Source organism: Phyllostomus hastatus, unplaced genomic scaffold (genome assembly GCF_019186645.2).
Source record: "Phyllostomus hastatus isolate PE091 unplaced genomic scaffold, TTU_PhHast_1.1 phas_scaffold_78, whole genome shotgun sequence".
NCBI classification, from domain to species: Eukaryota; Metazoa; Chordata; class Mammalia; order Chiroptera; family Phyllostomidae; genus Phyllostomus; species Phyllostomus hastatus.
Window position 1 is genome coordinate 35,119,081 of NW_025334041.1, and position 24,318 is coordinate 35,143,398.

Below are 24,318 nucleotides of genomic sequence, written 5' to 3' on the forward strand. Positions count from 1 at the left end.
TGGTACGCAAAGTTTCTTGGCACTACTGACGTTTTAGCCAAATAATTGTTTGCTGTGGGGCTGTCCCAGGCATTGGAAGAGGTTTAGCAGACCCCTGGCCTCTAATGGCTAGAAGCCAATATCAGGAGATAGCCAATATACTTAAAATGTCCAAATCAATAAAGTTATTGGTGAAAATGAAAATGTGTCTTAAACTAAACGGGCTTTTTGGCCAACCCAATATTATGTGAAGGTAGACTGTGATAAATTAAAGATGTATTTTGTAAATCCTAGTGCTACTAAAAAAAAAAAACAACCAATAGAATAGACTATGAAGATAAAATGGAACAATTAAAAAAATGTTTTTTTATGAATGCAAAAGAAGATAAAAAAGGAACAAAAACTGGTGGAATAAAGACAAAAATATACAGCAAGATGGTAAACATAAACTGAATCTTACTGATAATTAAATGTAAATGATTTAAACATCCCATTTAAAACAGATATTCTCAGACTGGATTTAAAAAAGTAGTATCAAGGAGCTTCTACTTCTGCTTAGGATATAGAAAGTTGCAACATACCATCTCTTCTATCCTAAAAATGAGTAAAGACTAAGAAAATCTACAAACTCACAACTTTTTATGTACCCATCGGAAAACAGACTGTATGAAAACCAAATGATCTGAATTTCAAAAAATGGCACCCCCCCTTAGAAGTATTAAGGTAATTAAAAACAAGGTAAGACTATGAAAATGTCACAGATGGAAATCTGTCATTCTTTGCAATTACTATTGATGGAAGTACAAATTCAGACATGGTGTCAATTGGAAAAAAGTAGGAAAAAACAGTGTGAGTTAGAATGAAATCACGATGGTAAAAATGTACCCTTGGAGTTCAAGAGTCTGAAGACAGAAAATGAATGGTTCTCACCGCCCATGAAGTCTGTAATAGGCCAGCTGAAGAGCAAGCTGAATAAATGTATCGGGGTGAAGCATCTTCTTCTTGGTTAGCTTTTTGCCAAAATGTGTGAAGGAACGTGACACAACCTGCAGATCAGATGACTATCGATGGCAAAAAAAATTAAATGGAAACAGTGACAATCACCTAAAGAGAATATCCCAAAGATAACCAAATTATGCTTTTCATTAAAGTAATTATCGAACATAATTAAAGGTATTAAAGCTATAATTTAAGTGTTTCATGCTCTCATATTAGATGCTAGCCAAGTTTTTATATAGCAGTTAAAAGAGAAAGCATCACTATTTAAGAGAAAAGTGAAAAATCTACCTGCTTGAGAAACTGGGCTTTAGCTTGGCTGATATCATTTAATACTTTCTCATCCATAGTGAAAACAAGCTCCTCTGGAAGGGGTATAGCCCGTGCTTTTTCTGAACCCTGAATATAGGGAAGAATTAAGAATATTATATCTGTAAAACTACTAGGAGAAAAAGCATAAAATATTTGTTCTAACATACCTTCCATCTTCCTTCATTCTCTAAAACCTTCTGATCAACATAATGGCTGATGTGTACCATAACCATTGCATCATAAGGAGCATGCTAAAACAAAAATACACAATGTTTTGAATACTTTATAATATAAAGTTTATATCAAGTTAAAACTTAACCCAATGTTTCATTTTCACTTTTCCTCCATTCTTAACACATGATAAAGTGCAGAATTCACAAATGCCTTTACTGACTAATGATAAAGATATGGATATTATACAATATAGTGATTGCTACATTTTATTCTCTAAGAACAAATATTTACAGTTGGAAGCACTTAATTAGGTAATTAAGGTAATGGGGAGGATGTGAAGTAAACACAAACCATCTAGAGAAAATACTTGCTGTTTGTACTGGAAGTCGAAGCAGGTATATGTTGCAATGCCAAGATGTTCTAGAACTGTGAGGGCACTGTGTCAAAGCCAATGGGGATGACTATGTGAAAGGCTAAATTGAGGGTGGGTGTGAACTTTAGGGAAAAACACAGGCCCACTAGAAGAGTATTAAAACCTAATGATGTTGTGAACATATATACAACAGTATTCGGAAGAGGCAGAATTCTCAATGTGTAAGGAATGTGGGAAAGAAGGGCTGAATTATAGGGCACTACAGGTTTAAAAGCTATATTTAGAGGAATGAATTGTAGCTACTGAAATTTTCCATCATTTATTTTGAAGGTCAAACTTTTAACCTATTTTCTCCATGTTCTTTTGATGGCAATTACATCAGATTGTTTTTTTTTCTCTGTGTTACTGCTACCACTTTACATTAAACACAGTTACCATTCATGAACTGAATGTGACACTGCTAGCCTTGGGGAGGAAGAAGGGAGGCTTAAAATATAAACCCAGCCCATCTGGGCCCAGGTTCAGAAGGAGTAGTTAGGTGTCTAAAATGCCCCTCTGACACTGCACAGCTCTGCAGCCCTCTATCTGGCCTGATGGAGCCTGAAAGCAGTGCACTGCTGTGGAATAGTTAGTGGCCAAAACATCAGGAAAGGCTCATGAGGGAGGGTGGTAGGAGATGCAGGAGCAGCTGGTCCCACCTGTCAGCAACAGCTCACATAACAAAGCAGTAACTGACGAACCACCTTTCTCACTGCATCTCACAACTGTGTAGTGCTTTATAGCTTTACAAAGAATATTCACAGACATCACACACATTGTTTCATTTAAGACAACAGTATTAATCTCTAACTCTTCTACTGGAACCAGTTGGAAAGAACAAGACTAATGGATATAAATCTCTTCAATTTATAATTCTACCCATCCACTTCCTGATGGAAAACTAATAGTTTCAAAAGAAAAAGGGAAAGAAAATATAAAAAATTCAAATGTGTTCCTAACACTTTATTTGTTCACATAAGCTTGACCATTTTATTTCACTTATACGAAGGCAATACGTGCAACATACTATTTAAAAATGTGGACTTTGGTTCTGAGTCCAAACCCCACCACGTTAGCTGTGCAATTGTGAGAAAGTTACTTAATCCTTTAAGTAAATTGCCTCACCTGTTGGTGGGCGTAATATCAATACCTATTCTCATAAGCTGTTGTGAAAAATGATTTTAATAATGCTTATAAAGTGCTTACTATAGAACCTGGTCCCCAGCAATAATTAGTAACTGCTGTTATATTAACAACTAATGTTTATTACATGCTTCTTATGTGCCCTCCACAAAGCTTATGTGGAGAAACCCAGGATTTTAAATCCCTAGAGGAAAATGCGATTAATTAGTATAATCACAGAAGTACACATTCAAGCACCAATGGAACAGAACAACAACATGGCTTTGAATTAAGAAGAGCTTTACAGTATATATACTTTACTAATGATGCTTTCATAGGTTAAATTGCATTTTCTTAGCATCTTAGGTTACAAGGGAGAGCTACATAGAATTTTAAAAGCAGATTATCATGTGGAGAAAAGCAGAATGACTTTAGACACACATGGGTGTTAATGCACACGTGTAAAACACCCATACACGTCCTACAGGAAAGCATCTCAGTTGTGTTGGGATGTACGCTGATCATGAGACCAATAATCTTTTTTCAAAGACAGAAAAATCATTACATTATTTTCATCCTGAATTTGAGCAAACAACAGGATGTTGGTGGTATCAGTAAAAATCAAAGTAGTGCAAGGTTTTTTTGTGGAGGAGGGGTTGGGAATGAGGGAGAAAAGCAAGATGATGCATCTTCTTAACGATGAGAGCAACTCAGCCCCACGTAACAGTGCACTGAATAACACACAGTCTGAACAATTAACATACGGAGACACAGAACTTTCAAAGTGAGGACAGGTGAAAACTGGAAAAGCATAACTGCAAGCCGCCTAGGTAGAAACGGCCAATGGAAGCAGTAAACCAGGGAAGACAGCAGGCACGTGGGGAAAAGTATGACCACTACTAAGGTCCGTTTTAGAACAGACACACAGGGAAAGACTGGTGAGGGGATGGAGACAGTGTCAGTGCCGTATGAAGAGGAGGGCGATCACCTGCAGCAGACAGGCCAGGGAGAGGGGCAGTCAGCTCCCTCACAGAGGATCGTTTCCAGGGGCTAGTGAGGGTACAAACTAGACTGAGAAGGTGAGGAAGAATAGAACAAGGAGCTGAAAAGAAGAAAACTGAGGTAATTAACAAGAAATATTTTGTCATCACTGGACTCCAAGGAACAGCAAAGACAACAAAACTTCAAAATGACTCACGGCAACCTTTTACTCTGATGAACTACTTCAATAGATAACTAGACTAATTACCGGTTCATCAACCACACCACCTTCTCATGTGATGATAACAACTTTGTTTTCCTTTAGGTGGCCACCACGAACATTTGTGGTGGTTTGAGTAAGAGTGATTCTGCCTCTAGGTTCCAAGGTTTTTGGCATGTGACCCAGACCAGGCAAATCAGAGTGCCCAACCCCCTGGAACGGGCACGGGGTTCACACATGCCAACCACAGCCAAAGAGCATGACTCCCAGGCCTCTCGCTGGAACCACTGGGGGGAAAAGCTGGCTGTTCCCATGGGGAACTCTCACCTATGAAGAGACTTGAGACGGTGGATACAGCAACCACATCGGTAGTCTCCCCCAAAAGAAAGCCAAATGTAGAAAAGTAGTACCAAAAAACAGAAAGAGGAATTTCTAATGGGAGAATCTGGACACTGGAAGTCAGCCTTACCCAAATTTAGCTGTACCCTTATGCCAACAAATATCTTCCTAAGCTAATGACAGTTTCTACCACTGAAAACTAAATAAATACTGGTTAACACAACCACTGAACCCAGATCAATGTAACAGGTCTGTCTAAGTACTTTACAGTCACTAAATGCTTTTAGAGGAAGGCCACCAAAACTAACAAAAAATCTACGTCACACTACTTTATGTCAAATTACATACTTTATGAAAAGTGTTATAATGAGATTACAATTGTGTACTGCAACTCTAACTTAGGTTGATTTTTAAATTTTGTTGATTCATAGCCTCCTGACTGTCCATCAGAAAATGGCAAGGTAGAGCTAATGAGGAAGACCATGGAAGAAGAGAAACAAGTTTTGTTGTTTTTTACAAGGAAGGTAAAAATGGTATTAAACACCAGACATTTCAATATCCACAGCTTAAGTAATGTTCCAAGATCATGTGTCATTCATTTTAGGAAAACAGTTTCAAAATTACTAGGTAAAAAGAGAACTATATCCACATATATTGCTCTGTGGTTAGAACATATACATAATGCTACTATAGTATCTTTCAAAATGGGTTGGGCCCTGGCCCACTAGCTCTGTTGGTTAGAGCATCATCCATCCCTATACACCAAGGTTGTGGGTCTGATCCCTGCTCAGGACCAGTACAAGAAACCACCAATGAATACATCAATAAGTGGAACAACAACTCAATGTTTCTTTCTCTCTCCCTCTCTCTAAAATCAATAAATAATAAAATAAAATAAAGTTCTAATTCTCAACAAACAGTGAGTTTTGAAGTTTATAATCTATGAAAATATATGCAAACTTCACTTTGCAGGTAAACACTAAACTATTAGCTTTACTACTGAAAATAACTTGTCCTATACTCTACTTTACTTTCACAGAGAAATCATAACCAAACCTTTTACGATAATGCCATAAAGTTGAAGTGTTTACTCACACCACCACAGCACAGCATAAGTATTATAGCTTACTGCCAATAAATCAACCTAAAAGATTAAAAAGAAAAAAAATAACTTCCATAGTTTACTTACATCACAATTACAGCCAAATACTCCATTAGAAAAGGAAATCAAGTTATAAGATTTGTCACCCCAGCGTACTGTTGGATCTCCAGTGAGGATCATTGCAAGTACCTAAAATCAATTCAAAAGATTTTAATATTGATTTGTAAGTATTTATATCATATATATCTCACAGAGAGAGAGAGAGAGAGAGAGAGAGAGAGAGTGTGTCTGGAGTCTGACTTTTCACTTTTGGGTAAACCAAATTTAATAAATGGTAACAGTTGTGCTCCAGAGAGTAATTCTGGCCCAACTTTAGATATTTCTTTTTTTTTTTTTAAGATTTTATTTATTTATTTTTAGAGAGGGAAGGGAGGGAGGAAGAGAGAGAGAAAGAGAAAAACATCAATGTGCGGTTGCTGGGGGCCATGGCCTGCAACCCAGGCATGTGCCCTGACTGGGAATCGAACCTCCGATCCTTTGGTTTGCAGCCCGCGGTCAATCCACTGAGGTACACCAGCCAGGGCTTAGATATTTCTTAAACTCTCATGAGGTGCGCTCTCCCTCCTAGGAACACACCCACACCTTTTCCATCCCCCTCTTCTTCCCCCCAGGAGCATTACCCTTGCCTTTTTCTCTCCTGAGCTCCAAGGGCCCTTCTTCTGCCTCTGTAACTTGTTTCCTGAGCCTGCACAGCCCAGCTGGCTCACTTCTACCACCTCTGTAACTTTCTAAATAGACTTTCTCTCATAATTTGGAAAAAAAAAATCTCAAGAAATCCTCCGTAAAAGAGATTGCAGGTACAGCATTCATAAACGTTTAGAGAATATAAAATTGAAAGAATAAGGCTTTTGCAACTTGAATAATACGAAGAGGCCTTGATAAGTTTTAGTCATTAAAATTTAGTTACGACAAAAATATTTCAAGATTTGACATCCCTCTAAACTTGTTTCTCAAACAGTGGGTTTGGCCCATTAGTGAGTCATGAAATCAGTTTAGTGTCCCACAGCAAGCACTCTTGACAAGAAAGAACACAACAGAACGTGAGCATGGGAGCGCATCACAGACAGTGACTACTTTGTTGTGGAGTCTCTGTGACACACGTGTGTGCGTGCAGGCGCATGCGCGCGGCTGCAGTCGGAATGCGCCTCCGGCGGGAGGTGGCAGTGGAAGGGTTTGAACAATGCTGCATTAAAACATACTTTTCCTCAAGAAGTCTGGTGATTCTCCTATTAAAAAAATAAAACTAAAGGAGAGGAAAAGCTGGTTTCTAGCTACAAGGCTTTTCAATTCTATATTATTTTATTGCTATCATTTAATATTGATGAATGGTTTATGAAATAATGTGTTTTTAAAAGACTATGAGACTTCTAAAAATATAACTACTACCTTTTATTATGTTCCAGGAAATGATAATATTATCCCAGGGTGAAAAAAAAAAGGCCACATTCACCCTTAAACTCACTACAGTCAATTTGCTCAATAAAACCAAATGACAAAATAAATTGCTTACTGTTTGATATAATTCTTAGGACACACCTCACCAACTAAGGTGTCAAGGCACATTGGTGTAGGTTATAGGTAGGGTCTCATGTCACCTTTGGCACAAGAAACTTACTCAGACCAGTGACCTGTGCAAATTTTTTGCATATGCATTCAATGAAAAGGCTGCGAAACACTGATATATAATATGCAAACAAATAGTCATATTTCTCTAAACAACATACAAGATTTCTCTAAATGGACCTAAACAATGAGGCAAGAACTAATGAAGCATTATTTACCTATGTATAAGCTTCAATTTGGTACATGTGGGAAGAAATAACAGAACAAAAGAGTTAACAAGATAGTTAAGTACCTGCGAATAATCTTCAGGTGTTACATGTGGACTGACATCCTCTATGGAATACACCAGTAAACTGCTCTGAATTTTTTCTAACATAGTCAAGTTCACTGGATCAAGACTAATCAAATATTCTCGTGCCTAAAGGGCAAGGGAGATAATCGGATAATGATTAAATCCAGCAGGGAAAGCCCCATTAAGAAAAAGTGTTTAGCTAATAATAATATACTGCATATTTGAAACTTGCTGGGAGTAGACCTTAAAATTTCTCATCACAAGAAAAGAAATTTGTAACTATAAAGACACATTAACTAGACTCATTGTGGTAATTATTTTGCAATACATACAAATGGTGAATTGTTATGTTATACACCTGAAAACAGTATGCTATATGTCAATTATACCTCAGTAAAAAAAAGAAAGTGTAAATTATAACCTTAGCCCATCGAGTTCGCTCCTCGCTCGTCAACGCTGCTATCCCAGGTCCCTCGGGCTGACTATGGCACTTCTTGTGGATGTATGTCAATTGCCTTATGGAAGATTAAAGAAAGAGGATTTAAGAGTGTTGGCGGAATCACTAGCTACTTGGGCCTTTCACAGGTGATAACATTTACCAGTGTTTAAATATTTTGTTGTATTATCCAAAAAGAGGGATTATGATCTCAACAACAATGGATTTATTTCCATACCACATCATTTTTTAAAAAGATGATTATGTGGCCAATTGACACCAAAAGTACATTTGACAATAACTTAAGTAAATAAATTTGGTGTTTGGTTGATAGAATTTATACTCTCAAAATGTACATGTACTCTCGGGATCCAAGTAAACACCCCTTATAGAATGGAGAGCTGGAATAATATTCTCGTAAACAGTTTCACAAATATCCTACATATCTAACTAAAAATGATGTGTGTGTATATTTCACAGAGGACTGCCTCTATACCTACTTAATATCTGTGTACTTAAGCCATGTAGTCATGTGTTGTTATTTATAACCATTTTAAAGACTGTATTAGCTAAGGATCAATTATTTCTCCCCATATACTCCCAGTCTGATGAGTTTCATGTATTTTAAAACATATGGCAGGTAAATAACAGGGTTCATTTATAAAAAATAAATTTTTATCAGTCAAAAAATCCACAGAGGTTTAGTTTCAGTCTTACTTCCTCATGGAACCACTAGTAGCATGGAAAAAATACAATTATTGATTTCCATTATTTTCCTCATCACTGTGTTTAACACCCAGTAGTAAATCTTAAAATTACCTCCTGCCTTGGCTTTGTAGCGTTATTCCTCTGTGGTCTCCCCGACTGCTGACTGCTCAGTCTTCCTCACTGACTGTTTGTTCTTCTATTGCCAAATGCACTTCCCCAAATTTCCATCGCTAGCCTCCCCCAACCCTTTCTACAGCTTCACTCCTGGTCATTTCATCTACTTCTTTAACCACTTCAACTATCACCTTTATGTAAGCGGCAACCAAATCTCTAACTTCAACTCCATTTTCTCTGTAAATTTCTGGTACCAAATTGTCAAATTCTTGCTGAACTCTGTACCTCAGTTTACGCCAACATTTCAAACTAGTTATACATTTTAAGATTACCTCCCTTTCCCATCCCACAATTTAAAAAAACTTATGTTAGAAGAAAACATAGGTGTAAATCTTCATGATCTTGGATTAGGCAATTTTTCTTTGGTAGATATAATAACAAAAACACCAGCAACTAAAAAATATTAGATAAATAAGACTGTCAAAATTATAACTTGTGTGCTCCAAAGGAGGCCATGAAGAAAGTGAAAAGGCAGTTCCAAACTGGGAGAAAAATGTTTGCAAGTTATATATCTAATAAGAGACTTGTACACAGAATATACAATGAAGACTTACAACTCAATGATAAAAAGACAATTAACCCAATTAAAAATAGGCAAGGAATTTGAATAGGCATCCTCTAGTGAAGATATACAAATGACCAATAAGCACATGAAAAAATGTTCAACATTATTTTAACAGAAAAGCAAACAAAAGCCACAATGACAGGACACTTCATACCCACTAGGATGGCTATGATAGAAAAGGCAAGCGCTGGTGAGCACGTGAAGAAACTGGAGCCCTTACACATTGCTGTGAGTGTGAAATGGTGCAGTCACTTTGGAAAACAATGTGTCAGTTCCTCAGATGGTTAAACAGAGTTAAGATCCAGTAATTCCACTCCTAAGTATTCCAAGAGAAGTGAAAACCTTTGTCCACACAAAAACCTTTACATGGGTATCCATGGCAGCATTATTCTTAGTAGACAAAAAGTAGAAACAACCCCAATGTCCACCAGCTGATGAATGAGTAAATAAAATGCAGCATATCCACAGAATGGAATATTATTCAGTCATAAAAAGGAGGTACAAATACATGCTACAAGATGGATGAACCTAGAAAACATCATGCTAAGTGAAAAAATAAGACACAAAAGTCCATTTAAGTTTTCTACTTCTATAAAATGTCTGGAACAGACACATCTACCGAAACAGAAAATCAAGTGGGGGGTACCTAGGGCTGGTGGTGTGGAGGTATTGGGGAGGTTTAGGAGGTGTCTGCTAATAGATGGGGTAAGAGCTGGGGTGTAATGAGGTTACTGTTATGGGTACAGGGTTGCTTTGGGGGATGACAAAAATTTTCTAAAATTGACTGTGGAGAAAAGATGGTTACACAATTCTGTAATATTCAAAAATGTTGAATTGTACATTTTAAATGGGTGAAAAGTATGCTGTGAGAATTCTATCTCTATAAAGCTGTCATTAAAAGCTACAAAAAAAAGAACTGAAATGCTCTTTCACCTGCTCTTCTACTGCCTCCTCCTCGTGTAATACTATCTACTCGTCCAAGTTGAGAAACCTAGGTCATATTTAATCTTTCTTTCTAAATCCAGTCACCTAGTCTCATTAATTTTATCTCCAAAACATTTTCTACATTTGTACCATCTTTTAAAGTCCCAGCTTCTTACTTCTTTCCTGAATTACTGTAGATTTTAATATATCTTTTTGAGGCTCCAAGTCACTAAGATTCAGAATCTGACCAATCTATCTTCCTCTTTTAACATGTACCTTTTTGTGCATTTCTATGTCAAATTTCCTAATGCACAGGACTGGCCTGACAACTCAATTCACATACACACACACACACACACACACACACACACACACACACACACTTTTACTTTGTCTGAGGAAAGGGAATTAAAAAAAAAAAAGACCTGGTAACTAGTATCTTAGCACTCCACCTGCATGTAAAAATCAGAAATAAATGATTTTAATAAAACATTATAATCAATATAACAGAAGTATAAGGTATATAAAGAGACTAAAGGAGGCAATCCTTTAGTCTCTGGGGCTTGAGGTTAGGAGAGAGAATAGGAAATTAGGACACAGATGACCTTGTGGTGACAGATGAACAGAGACACAAAGCATGAGTAAGAATGCTTACTCAAGAGGCAGACAAGGCAGGGGAGGACATTCCAAATAGAAGTCATGAGTAGATGCAAAGATCACAGATAATCTGATATGTTACAAGAACTGCAAGCAGAGAAATGGTGTAAGAGTATAGGAGGCACCAGGAGGAAGAGCAGGTGACTGGGCTGAAGATAGGCAAAGGTCAAAGGTCAAATCTAGAACACTGCGAAGGAACCGGGACTTTATTCTGGACTACAAAGAAAAATTTAAGAATCTTAAGCAAAAGTGAAATATAATCAAATTTGAATTCTAAAGACTGATGACTATGGAGAATGTATGGAGGCAAGAAAACAAAAGAAAAAATAGACAAATGGGACTACTTCAAACTAAAAAAGCTTTTGCACAGCAAAGTAAACTATCAACAAAACAAAAAACAACCCACAGAATGGAAGAACACAATCTCCAATACATCTGATAAGCGGTTAATATCCAAAATTTATAAATTACTAACAAAGCTCAACACCAAAACAAACCAACAACCCAGTTAAAAAATGGGCAAAGGACCTGAATAGACACTTTATCAAAGAGGACATACAGATGGCCAACAGACATCTGAAAATATGCTCAATATCATTAATCAGAGAAATGCAAATTAAAACCACAATGAGATAGCATCTCACACCTGGCAGAATGGCTACCATCAATAAATCAACAAACAACAAGTGCTGGCAAGGTTGTGGAGAAAGGGGAACACTTTAGCACTGTTGGTGGGAATGCAGACTGGTGCAGCCACTGTGGAAAGCAGTATGGAGATACCTCAAAAAATTAATGGATCTGCCTTTTGACCCGGCAACCCCACTTCTGGGAATACATCCAAAGGAACCCAAAACACTAATTTGAAAGAATATAAGCACACCTATGTTCACTGAATTGCTAATTACAACGGCCAAGATATGGAAGCAGCCTAAGTCTCCGTCAACAGGTGAATGGATAAAACAACTATGGGACATTTACACCCATTGTACTCTATCAGGACCTGGAGAGTATTATGCTAAGTGAAATAAGCCAGTCAGAGAAAGACAAACACCATGTGATCTCACTCATAGGTGGAATCTAATGAGCAAACTGAACTAACAAGTAAAATGGAGACAGACGCATGGATGGAGAGCAGACAACAGCTAGTGGAGGGATTCAGCAAAAAGGAAAAAGGACTCGTGGACATGGACAACAGTGTGGTGACTGCTGGCGGGAGGAAGTACAAGGGGACTAAATAGCAATGGAAAAAAATAAAATAAAGATTAAATAAAACATTTATAGTGAAAGGAGTATATGTTTGAGATGTTCTTTAAAATAATCCATGGGAGAACGAGAGGAGGGTCACAAGGAGGTACGGTTGAAACAAGACCATGAATTTATCATTGCTGAAGCTAGAAGTTGATAACTACTGAAGTTAGGGGAAGGGTACATTCCCTCTACATTTTGAAATTTTCCATAATACACTTTAAAATTACAAACATGCACACTATATACAACTATATACTATATACCACTATATATACTATATACTACTATATATACAATCTATTTGTATGTAATACATATTATATATGAAATATATATTTTAAAATTTATGTGTGTATAAATAAATATGAAAGGCTAGAATATACCCAACTAGTAACAGTGATTAATTCTGGGGCAGAAAATGAGATTGGTAGTCTTTGTAATATTATCCTTTTCTCCAAGTAGAATATATTCATATATGCCTACTAAAATATTTAAATTAAAAATAAAATAAAAATAGATTTTTTAAAGATTCAGCATACATACAATTCTTATTTTTCTGTCACCTTATAAGCAGGTGATTCTGAATATTAATTTTTCAATCCATACAAAAGCCTAAGACCTAATGAGATTGAAGAAAGCAGTTTGAAAACCTGAGGATCTCCGGTGGGGTGATCAAACATCCTTCGTGTAGCACATCAAAGACAAAAACTCGGCCTCGACACAGCACTGCGATGTGACTTGGGGAACACCCTTCACTCTCTGTGGGGGAAAAAAACAGAAAACACAAGACTAAATCTCTCAAACAGGAGTAAAGCTGCGTATCTATAGCCAACAGAAAGACAATCATTCCTCCAATATTATACATATTACGTATTTAATATATCGCATGAACAAAAACACTTTAATAAGGTGATGTAATTCAGTTATTATGATATAAGTATGTGCTCCTGAAATCTGTCCATGTGAGACATCTAGAAATCGATGGCAGTTTCAAACATTCGTACACCTTGAGAACCATGTAAATCCCACACTACTACAGGGAATTCTAGTTTTATTTACAGATGGGAAGGGGAAAGGGTAACAGAAGAGTTCTGGAGAAGAACTGTTTGTTGGCTTTTTTTAAAAATTAATTTTTTATTTTATTTTTCTGCATTACCATTTAGCCCCTATACTACCCCTCCCCGCTTGCAATCACCACACTGTTGTCCATGTCCATGAGTCCTTTTCCTTTTGCTCAGTCCCTCCTCCCCCAACCTCCCCTCACCACCTCCACGGCCCTTAGCCATCATGTTGCTAGGAGAGCTATTTGAATTAACTAGTTTTTCTTTCAGTTTATTTTAATGTCCATTGTTCATTAGATAATATAATTGCAGTAATATCTAGCTATGATTTCTCAAGAAAATAGTTTTCAGTAGAATAAGGGCACTGTATGCCTGAGTGGCAAGGAGAAAGAATTTTGCCTAATCTGTAGCTTTATTCTGATATCCGGCAAGCCCCTGGTAACTGATTCAATGTTTTGTTTGGCACACTCGAACTCCCAGAGAACCACTGGTTTGCTGTAGACTTCAGACTATTCTGTTGCGCCCCATTTTTCAAGTACTAGTCCCTCAAACAAGGCTCTCCCCATATGACCCCCACTCCTTCCCTCTAAGAAAGGGGAAAAAAGAGAAAGAAAACTTAGAAAAGATATACGCTGGCACTAGAAGGAAATTTACTGGTTGATGCTATTTGCAAGAAATTGTGCTAAATGCGTTACATGTGTTATCTCATGAAATCTCTTCATCAACTACGAGGAAGGACCACCTCCTGAGAGCAGTGCTATTGTTTCCCTGATGTCCTGTTTCCTCAAGGCCTCGGAGGTGGGGCATGTATTTTCCTTGTCCCTCATGGCTACCCGCAACCCATTTCTACTCTCTTCCCCTTCAACACTCCCCCATTCCCTTTTACATTTATCGTCACTACTTTCACTGCTGTCCTCTACTGAACACAGCTATCCAAACTGTAAGGCTGGAAAAGAACAAAGATAATACACTTAATGCAAAAATGATCAATATATGGTTGGGAGGAGGGTGAGAGGAGGGTGCCCCCTCAGGCTGCACCTTGGAGAGGATATCTGAGCAGAGAACTAAAGGAAGTGAAGGAGTGAACCATGAAAATATCTGCAGGAATAGAGTTCCAGGCAGAGGAGACGGCAAGCACAAAGGCACTGTGACAAACATGAGCTGGTCTGCTTGTAAGAAAACGAGGTCAGTGCAGCTGCAGCAGACAGAGAAGAGGAGAGAGTGGGAGATGAGCTTGGGGCCAAATGTTACCAGCTTCAGAAAGGGCCTTCCATTTTCAGTATGATGGGTTTTAAGCAAGAGAGTAATGACGTGATCTAATTAACACTTTAAAAAGATCACTCCAGCTGCTACATGGAGAAGAGATTTTAAGAGGCAAGAGAACATACAGCAAGATCAGTTAGGAAGTAACTGTAGTCTGGGTGAAAATGGCCTAAGGGAAGGTCATGGGGGCTTTGACTATGGTGGGACACTTGAAGGTGAGAAGGGGTCAAATTTTTTTCTTCTAAGAGGAAGATGTTACAACCTGGAACTATCCAGTAAGAAGGTAAAACTGGTAACACAAAGAGAAAGGATAATCCAGAAGCAAGGTCCTCGAATAGGCAAGAGGAGGAGGGGCCTAGTGCACCACAGAGAAGCATCCTGAGGAGTCAGAACAGTTCATCCATTTCTAAAAAGGGAAAGCAAAACAGATGACTGCATTAGTGTAAGGCAAGGGGGTTGTAGGATGGGAAAATATTTAAATGAGTATATTTTCCATGACTGCTGGAGCAAATTCCCACTAACTCAGTAATTTACCACTAACAACACAAATTTACTACTTTATAGGTCTGGGGACCAGAAGACTGAAATGGACTTACTGAGCTAAAATGCCCTTCGACCATGCCAAGTTTACGATGCCCAGGGGGTTGCCCCATGACGCACACACAAACACAGCAACAACGACAACAAACTGAATGAGATAAAAAAATAAAACACCAAAAAACTGTGCTGCATCATCTTATCATTCAGATACTTAGAGAGGTCTTCCCTGACTGCCGAATCTAAAACAGCCACCCAGTACTTATGTTATTTGATTCTCTGTATGGTATTTGTCACTAACTCTGCTATTTTTCATGTCTACTCATTATCTCAGCTTTATCCCTATCTACACCTCTCTTCACACAGCCATAAGTTCAAGAATATACTAATCATGACAGCTTATGCCACTATATCAGAAGACACATTGTTAAATTAATTAATCCCCCTTTTATACTATAAATTAAAGGAGTTATGTTATATAAGGATATACACTAGGTGGTAAATACTGAATTCAAAACCAGGTGTACTGATATTAGTTCTTAACTAATGTGTACATTATCTCTTTTTGCTACTGTTATTATCATATCAATTTTTTCCTGTTCATCCTTTCTATTCATATTTGAACATTAAACTTTATGCCACAAAAACAAGTTCCTTAATCTTTTAATTATTTCACTTGTAACATCAAGGTAAATGTGTATAGGCTTGAGGACATTATCCCAAGCATCTAAAGAGTTTACAAAGAGGAGCTGAGTTGTATATGAAAATGAACTCATACCTCTCACACTACAACCAAAGTTGGCTACAGAAATTTTACCTTTAGATAAAATTTTATGTAAGAAAAATATCCATTCATACATTCTGCAATAATTATATATAATTAAATTTATAAAAAATAAAAAGTCTTAAAGTAACAAAACTAGCAGTTACTACCACAGAATTTTCATTTCAATATATGCTAAAACACCAAGGAGAAACTGTCATTAAACTAATAGTAAAAACTTTACAAAGACTTTGATGAGTCAATATGAACTCACATGACTCAAAGAAGATTGATCCCACGTTCTCACCTCATACAACAGGAAAGAAAAGTACATTCACAATGAAAGGGGCATGATGACCACATACAAGCAAACAACTCAAAAAGAGACTTCAGATAAGAAGGAACAGAGGCAGGGTACTAAGATGCTAGGAAAATTCCTGGGCAAGTAGAATGGGGGAATTGAGACAATAAAATTAAACAAGGCCAAACAATCTGAAGAATTTAAAGCCAGCTAGTGAATCGCAAGACCTTATCTTCCCTAACTGGGGACACTGGAGAGCAAATGGTTTATATCTCCCCTCCTTAATCAGAGAATATGCAGCTTCAATCACCCTGGTCAGGGAGACAGAGGACAGAGAACCAATTAATGCCATTTGTGCCAGCCAAACCCAAGGACAGATGAAGTCAGGGGAACAAATAAAAACTGGATTAGAGCCAGAGAGACCCAAGATAAAAGTAAAACAGTATAGCAGGCCAAACAATAATCCTAAATTCCCGAATACGCTCATTTTGATGCATCAGCACAATAAAAATGCACCTAAAAAGCTGATGAATGTTCTCCTAAAATCCTCCCCTAAGCTTCTTGCCCGTGGAAGAGAAATAAAACTCTCTAGGCAAAGGATACCAGTGTGCACGCACTGTAGAGCACAACCACACCCCTTCTTGGGCATGAACTTTTTACTTCCTCCTGAACGTGAGGCACCCCCATGAGACCTGCCACAAGAGGAGCAGCAGGCAGTGGCAGCTCAACCCACCTCCAAGTCTCCCTTTTCTCTGACTTTCCAGTGAGCTAAAAGCAGCCCCCACTTTGGCTCACTTCTGTCACTATGACCCTTATTTCCCAGTGAGCGAAGAGAAGCCCCAACTTGACTCACTTCTCTCCTGTAACATATCTAGGGAGCCAAAGCAGAGCTCCGCCTGGGCTTTCTCCTGTTGCTTCTTCTACCTTAAGTCCTTCCTTCGTTTCACTGTCCACAGTGAATTTATTTAATAAATATACTCTCAAACCCACCTGGAATTGTGAAATTGTTCCTGTCCGAAATCAAAACCCCACACACTGCAAGCCAGATGGAGGCAGACCCGCTCGGGGCCTGGACACTGTCCCGTGACAGACCAAAACACATTCCCCAGATTTCCTAACACTCTTCATAATCCCACTCTTTAACTAAAATTTAAATTTTCAAATGATGCAACATAAGCATCAGGTTTGTACAGAACCATGTAAGACACAATTTAAAAAATCCATTCCCACAAATTGCTTTCGACTAATCAGGATGACTGAAAGATAAGGTTCACAGAAAGCCTTTGATTAGTCAATCCAAAAAGAAATACTCTTCAAAATAATGTTTCACAGCGTCATAGAAACTACAACAAAACTACCCAAAATCCCAGTGCTTTTACCAAAGAAAGGACCCGCAGTTTCTACTTACCAGTCCTAAAATAATTCCTAATTGAATCTCTATTAATTCCTGGAATCTTGCAGGTAGAAAATAGCATTCTGAACTGATTCATATCTAGAGGAGTATTTCCAACTTTATTAACAGGCACTTTTTCTCTATTAAAACAAAAGTTTTTGATTAAGAAATCATTATAAAACTTATACCAAATAGTCACAACTGTAATATTCATTCCCAAATAACTAAATAAAGCTTCTCAGTTTTTGCCACCTGAGACTTTGGGTAAATTTCATACCAAATTCACATAAGTAGCCTTACTTTCTTAATAGCTGCCAGTAGTTCAAGTTATGCCAAAGACTTATACTTCCTCTTTCCAGTTGTGTGCCTTCCTTTGGAGGCCAGTAGTGTTCAAAATGGGCCGCAGGGCCCCCAAAGTTGACGTTCAGCTTTGACGGTACACGGACATCCAGGTAGGCAACGTTCAGCCACCACTCTTCCAGCTGAAATAAAGAACATCAGCCCAGTGCTACTGAAGGTTCGTGAATGCGTAAGAAAAAAAAGGTACTGCCTATACGGTTCTTTTCCTTTTCTTTTGAAATGGTAGGGTCTCAAATACTATTCAGTTTAACTATATTATCAAAAAAATACACAAAAAAGCACCTTCAGACAGGTCGTGTTTAAGTCACAAATACCCAGCACAGTACTTAGTTGTGTTTTCTCCAAGTACTTTGGGCACAACAGAGATTCAATAAATTCTTCACCTAAGAGATTTACAATTTTCCTTTTTCAAGTGAAAACTAAAATACTAAATCGGAAATAGAAAAACTTATCAGTAGGATTTTAAAAACTAGTTCAGGTTTTTCACACAATGATGGGTATGCCCTCCTTTCACTAGAAGCACTTTAATTTCATGCATAAGTAAGCAGATCTTATCAAATTACTTGGAGTTATTTTTTAAGAAATTGATGTTTTCAATTATAATTCAGAAAAAGATATAAATGAAAAAAATACCAGTAGAACAACAACTTCTTACCTTTACCCTAATTTAATTAAAATCACTCAAGGCTCAAGATTGAGAATAAAGGAATCTGGGAGTATAAAATTTTATTATTCCATCATAGGCATCAACAGCTGATGAAAAAATAAGCTTGTTTTTTAATTTCTAAAACTAAAAGATAATTATAATCGTTCTTCCTGGACTAAATCCTCAAGTTACACTACAGGAATAGTTAAGCCAAAGAAGACAAAAAAGAATTACTTGTAGAAAACTGATATCCTATATAATTATTATAGCAACATCTCATTAATCTATATGAAACATACAATACTCATAACCATTCTCCACTCCACTTTTGTAATGGCCCTTTTTTCCCACATGCATTGTTTAAACATTCGTACACCACCTAGGTGAAACATCCATTTTACTAGTGTTTCAAGATTGTTTAGGCAGTTAATACCGTACCAAAATGTTTCTCTCAAGCTTGGTCTACAAATCACCTGTATAAGAAACACATGGAGTAATTGTTAAAATAAGGATTTCTGGGCCCCATTTCAGAGATACTGAATCAGAATTATTTGTCCCAGGAAATCTGCATTTTAATAAGTTTTCCAACTTACAACACTCAAAACTCTACAAAGTGATTCCTTAATTCTTTTGAATGAACATATTGACTGAAAGAATTTTTACAGTAATAATTTAAAACTAAAATTTATTTACATTTTTATTTTTTAAGCATCACCAATTTTCTGATCTTAAGTACAATAACATAAATACCCAATTTCTTTTTCCTTTTGCCCTTTCAAGCAATTTCTGGTGCAATTTTTCTCCAATTCCATTTTGAAATTTTTGGACAATTTCTTCAGTTTTCTTATATTCTTCTTTATTTGCAAATGGCTTTACTATAAAAAAAAATATGTATACATGCATTAAAGTACCTGCACATCAAGTACCACAAAGTCACCTCAATTATTACTACTTACACAAATCCAGAGACTCAGTTATGTAAAATAATTATGAATATATTATCACTGCAATCCAATAAGTTAGAATTTACAACCTGAAAATATCTCAAAAGTAACAACATAAAATACTGTAAAAAAATAAAACCAGAAATTATGTAATCTAATAACCATTTTCTGAGAAATTATTTTAAAATCCCTCTGGATGATGATAGCTAAAATGACAGCGACAGGACTATTGCGTAGCTATTAGTCCAGCAGGAGAGTAAATGCTGTTTAGCCTCGAATAGTGAATAAGTGTCTTTCCACCAATGTTCAAGCAGAGCCTTGAGCATTCCATGTGTAAATGCAATATGCGAGTGCAAAGCCTGCCCAGAGCAGTGTTGGTTTTGGTTTCCTGCAAAAAGAGAGGGAAGGAAAGAAAGAAAACAAAGGAAAGAAAGGAAGAAGAGAGAAAAATGAAAGGATACAGGGTTCTTAGTCCATTGAAACCAAGAAACCAAGTGCTCTGAAAATTAAGCTATAAAATAAATTTTAGAAATCTTAAGGTACTAATATCCTCCTTTTGCTGTAGTTTGCCTCTTTAAAATGTTATCTTAAAATCAATTTAAATATCTGTATTCTTAAAATATGCAAGTGAATAATCAAAAACAGTGATTAACCAGTGAATTAAAAAAAAATAGTAGAATTCCCAGATGAAAGTAGATGAGAAAAAAAAGAGATAAAGAATTTAAAAAAAATTAAAAAGCAGAGGGCTTCCACTTAAATTAAGAAAACAAAATACAGTGGAACCTCGGTCGTTGAACTTAATTTGTTCCAGAAGCCTATTGGAGAAATCATTTGTTAGAAAACAGCATCACACTCACGCTCACTCATTCGCTCATTCTCTCCTTTGTTACCTGAGAGACGCGTGAATGATCATACAGGTACCAGCATGACAGGTTGTTGGACTGAGAACCAAAGCTTTGTTTGACAACTGAGACAGTATTTCCTTGAACAACTTGGTTGAGAACCTAATTGTTCGAGACAGTAGATGTTCAAGAGCCAAGGTTTGACTGTATATAGATTTACCTCCACTACTTCTAGAAACTTGCTAAAATGACAGTAAAGTAATTAAAAAGGTATAAATCCATAAGGACAAAAAATGAAAAAAGAGAGAACAGCACACAGATTAAGCTGATATTTTACCAATTACAAAACACATGAGAAAATGGGAAGTGGCTTTGTAGAATGGAGAAAGTATCAAAAGCCTGGAGAGTGGAAGGTCCTGTAAGAGTTAGGTGCAAACCAAAAAGCAAGACAATTCCTGCAGTATAATCCCAGAAAGGTTCAAAAATTCAAGACATGTGGACTTCCAAAAGCAGGGGGCAAAGTCAGACTGAAAACAGGAGGATTGCTTGAAAGTCTTTCGAAGCAGCAATCACTCCATCCATGCTCGCCTCTGTAGAGAAAGCCAGGCAACTCCAATGCCAGTAGAAATGTGGAGGTTTACTCTCGGCAAAAGCTGAACCAAACAGGCAGGATACGTGGATTCTAGCTCAAAGTGAAAAAAAGAGGAATGGATTACAATGAAAGCGTACACCCAGAACAATGAGTCCTCCAGCCCCCTCCCCCTACTAAGCTCCCAAAACACTAGCAGAAGGCTTATGCCTTCTAAACAAATGATAAGATTCTTCTTTGACTAAAGTGGTAAGTTTAAGAGAAAGGAGTTCTGGTATTTGGGTATGACCTAAGAGAACTGCTAGATCTCTGTCCTATTACCCTAGAAGGCTCCTTCTAAGGCTCACTAACCACAAAGCCCCATCCACGCACACAGAGCTCCTAAGAACTGCCAAATATTTGAGGGAAGCCTCTCACATGAGAGTCAGAAAGCAGAACAAAGGATTGGTAATATTAAGCAGTAAACAGACCAAAAAGAAGGCATTAATAATGAATCTCACTCTTCAAGAAAAGAGATGCCTAGGAGTACAATCACTATTAGGACCATTGCTCTACTTCCATACACGTAAAGTGATGCTCAAGGTGGTGCAACAAAGGCTTCTGCCTTCAAGGAAATGCTGGAGACTCAAGCTGGATTCAGAAAAGGAAGGGGCCCTTGAACTGCAAGCACATGTTGGATGCTGGAGTGCTCCAACCAATTTCAGAAGAAGGAAAGCCTATGTTTTATAGACTACAGTAAAGTCTTTGACTACATCAAGCATGAAGAGCTATTGGTTGTGTTAAAAGGAATGGACGTGCCTCAGCTTTTGATCATCCTGACGTGTAAGCTGTATTGTGGACAGCAAGCCAGAGTTAGGACAGAATAAGGAGAGACTGAACAGTTTCCTATGGGCAAAGGTGTCAGACAAGGATACATTTTATCTCTGTATTTGTTTAATCTGTACACCAAACACAGCATATGAAAAACTGGACGAGACTCAAAAGAAGGTGGAGTGAAAACTGGTGAAAGAACTATCAATAATCTAAGATACTCAGAGAGCACCATCTTACTGGCAGAAAGTTGCAATGATTTGAAATGACTTCTGATGGAAGCGAAAGAATAAAGTGCCAAAGCAGGACTGCATTTGAACATCAAGACAAAACTCATGACTACAGAAGAAATACACAACTTTAACATAGACAATGAAGATAATGACACTGTTAAGATTTTGCTTACTTTGATTCAGTCATCAATTCAAATGGAGACTGCAGCCAAGAAATCAAGAGAAGGCTGTGACTTGAAAGGGCAGCAAGGGAAGAATTAGAAAAGATGACCAAGGCAAAGGTGTGTTGTTAGAGACCAAAGCTTAGGTCATCCACACCTATGTATTTTCAATTACTATGTAGAGATGCACACTGTGAACAGTGAAGAAGGCTTTTAAGAAAAAAACTGATTCATCTGAAACATGTTGTTGGAGGAAAGCTCTACAGATAACCTGGACCACCAGAAAGACAAATAAGTGGGTCCTAGCGATTGCCCAAAATATGACAGGAGTCAAAAAGACAACACTGAAGCTGTCCTACTATGGGCATATCATGAACAGGCAGGGTTCTTTGGCAAAGACAATAGAACTGGGTACAATAGAAGACAACAGAAAAAAGAGGAAGACCAGGTGGATTGACCGCGTAAGAGAAGTCTTAGGCATGAATCTGTAGGAGCTGAGTGGGGTTGCTGAGGACAGGACACAGGGGACATTGCTCATTTATAGAGTCACCAGGAGCAAAAGCTGACTCAACAGCATTTAACACGCTAATAATTTAAGGAAAACATTTTTAAATGAAAAGCTTAGCCCAGAAGGACCCAGATCCAAGTAATAGGGGTTCTAGAAAGAGAGAGCAAAGAACTGAGGAGAAACTATCAAATATTTCAAAAATTTCCTAGAACTAAAGAACATGACTTTCTACACTAAAAGGACCCACTGGGTGTTCAGAGAAATAAATTTTAAAAACTAAGAGACATCACTGAGAAATTCAGAATGGTAGGAATAAAAAAAAGGGGCTCCAAACACACCCAGAGTAAAAAACTTATAAAGCACTGAACATCAGAACAGTATCAGACTTCTTAAGAGGAACAAACATACCTGATTCAAGGTATTTTTTTAATGACTCTTCGAGTGAGGGAACAGGAAGTGATGGAAGAGAATCCTGGTACTGAAATGTTCGTTCTTCAGTTGACTTAGCCAATCGATTTTCCATGATGCAATCACAATAGAAAAACTAAAGAAAAAAAACAGGCCTCAGAACTTCATAAATATTCTTATATAGGGTAGGTCCAATTCACAAAATCAATATTTAGGGATGACAGTATATTCAGGACTTGGTCCTAGTCCTTAATAAACATTTTCATGAACTTGTCAGAGAAAGAACCAACTTAAAAAAAGTGTAGACTGATGGGAAGCAGAGTTTGCCACCCCAAAATATGCCTTTTGGGGGGTACTGATTATTTTAAGCTCATTATTTTTAAGAAAGAAGACTTAGGAAAAGCTTAGACCTGCCTTCAAACAGCCTAAAAAAATTCAGATAGAAAACCTGCTCCAGAAAGGGAGCAGTTGGTAACTACAGTAAATATGAACTAAGTGTGATACAGAGGGGAACCTGGCAAGGCATTTGGTCTAAGTTCGTTCAGTGTCCCACTGTGAAAGGCATTTAGCGATTACCCAGCAAACATTTATTTACCAAACATTTGCTTTTTACTCTCCATGTGAATTGCTTCTCTGCCCTTTGTAGTCCCAGACCACAACCTTCCACTTCTCGGCCCAAGATGGCATTTAAGCCTTAAACTGCCAGATCTCTCCTGGGTGGGGGGTCGGGTGCCCATATTCTTACAGAACCTTCGTATGTATTACGTAATGAATTTGGTTATTTTCTCTTGTTACTCTGTCTCAGGTCAATTTGATTATTAGGCCAACCACAAGAATTTAGGAGAGCAGACAGAAAAGTATTTTTCTTCCCCACAACTGAAGGTGCTAGAAGTAAAGGAATGATCAGTGGGACCAGGGTAATTATCAGTTACTGACACCTGCTGTTTGCCAAATACTACAGTACATGTTACAGGAAATGTGTTATCTCCCTAATTTTCATATTACCTCTGAAAGGTGGCATTCAGTGTCATTTTACAAATGAAGAAGCCAAGACTCAGATTTAGTAACCTGCTTAGGACCAAACCAACAACTCAAGCCCAGATCTGTTTCACTATACTCTTCCCCCTGTACAAAGACCATATACTAGAGGGGGAGGGGACCTGAGTAGATCTAAATGGGGAGGTAGAATCCAAATGTACAGAAAAGAGTAATGGGTTGACAAAGGGAGCTTTGGA

General features: G+C 37.5%; 1 protein-coding gene across 2 annotated transcripts in view; it reads right to left on the reverse strand.

Annotated features, from left to right (window-relative positions):
• The window catches only part of CROT (carnitine O-octanoyltransferase), a 42,795-nt gene that overhangs the window by 15,510 nt on the left and 2,967 nt on the right, over positions 1-24,318 (reverse strand). For both annotated transcript variants that reach the window (XM_045828513.1, XM_045828514.1), the window contains exons 3-13: positions 23,084-23,219; positions 19,339-19,463; positions 17,883-18,064; positions 17,598-17,722; positions 12,915-13,023; positions 7,974-8,067; positions 7,553-7,678; positions 5,725-5,826; positions 1,455-1,538; positions 1,267-1,374; positions 910-1,040 (exon numbers count right to left, since the gene is read on the reverse strand). In XM_045828513.1, coding sequence (XP_045684469.1) covers positions 910-1,040; positions 1,267-1,374; positions 1,455-1,538; positions 5,725-5,826; positions 7,553-7,678; positions 7,974-8,067; positions 12,915-13,023; positions 17,598-17,722; positions 17,883-18,064; positions 19,339-19,463; positions 23,084-23,198 — 1,301 coding nt within the window. In that variant the 5' untranslated portion in view covers positions 23,199-23,219. The remainder of the gene's footprint in view (positions 1-909; positions 1,041-1,266; positions 1,375-1,454; positions 1,539-5,724; positions 5,827-7,552; positions 7,679-7,973; positions 8,068-12,914; positions 13,024-17,597; positions 17,723-17,882; positions 18,065-19,338; positions 19,464-23,083; positions 23,220-24,318) is intronic.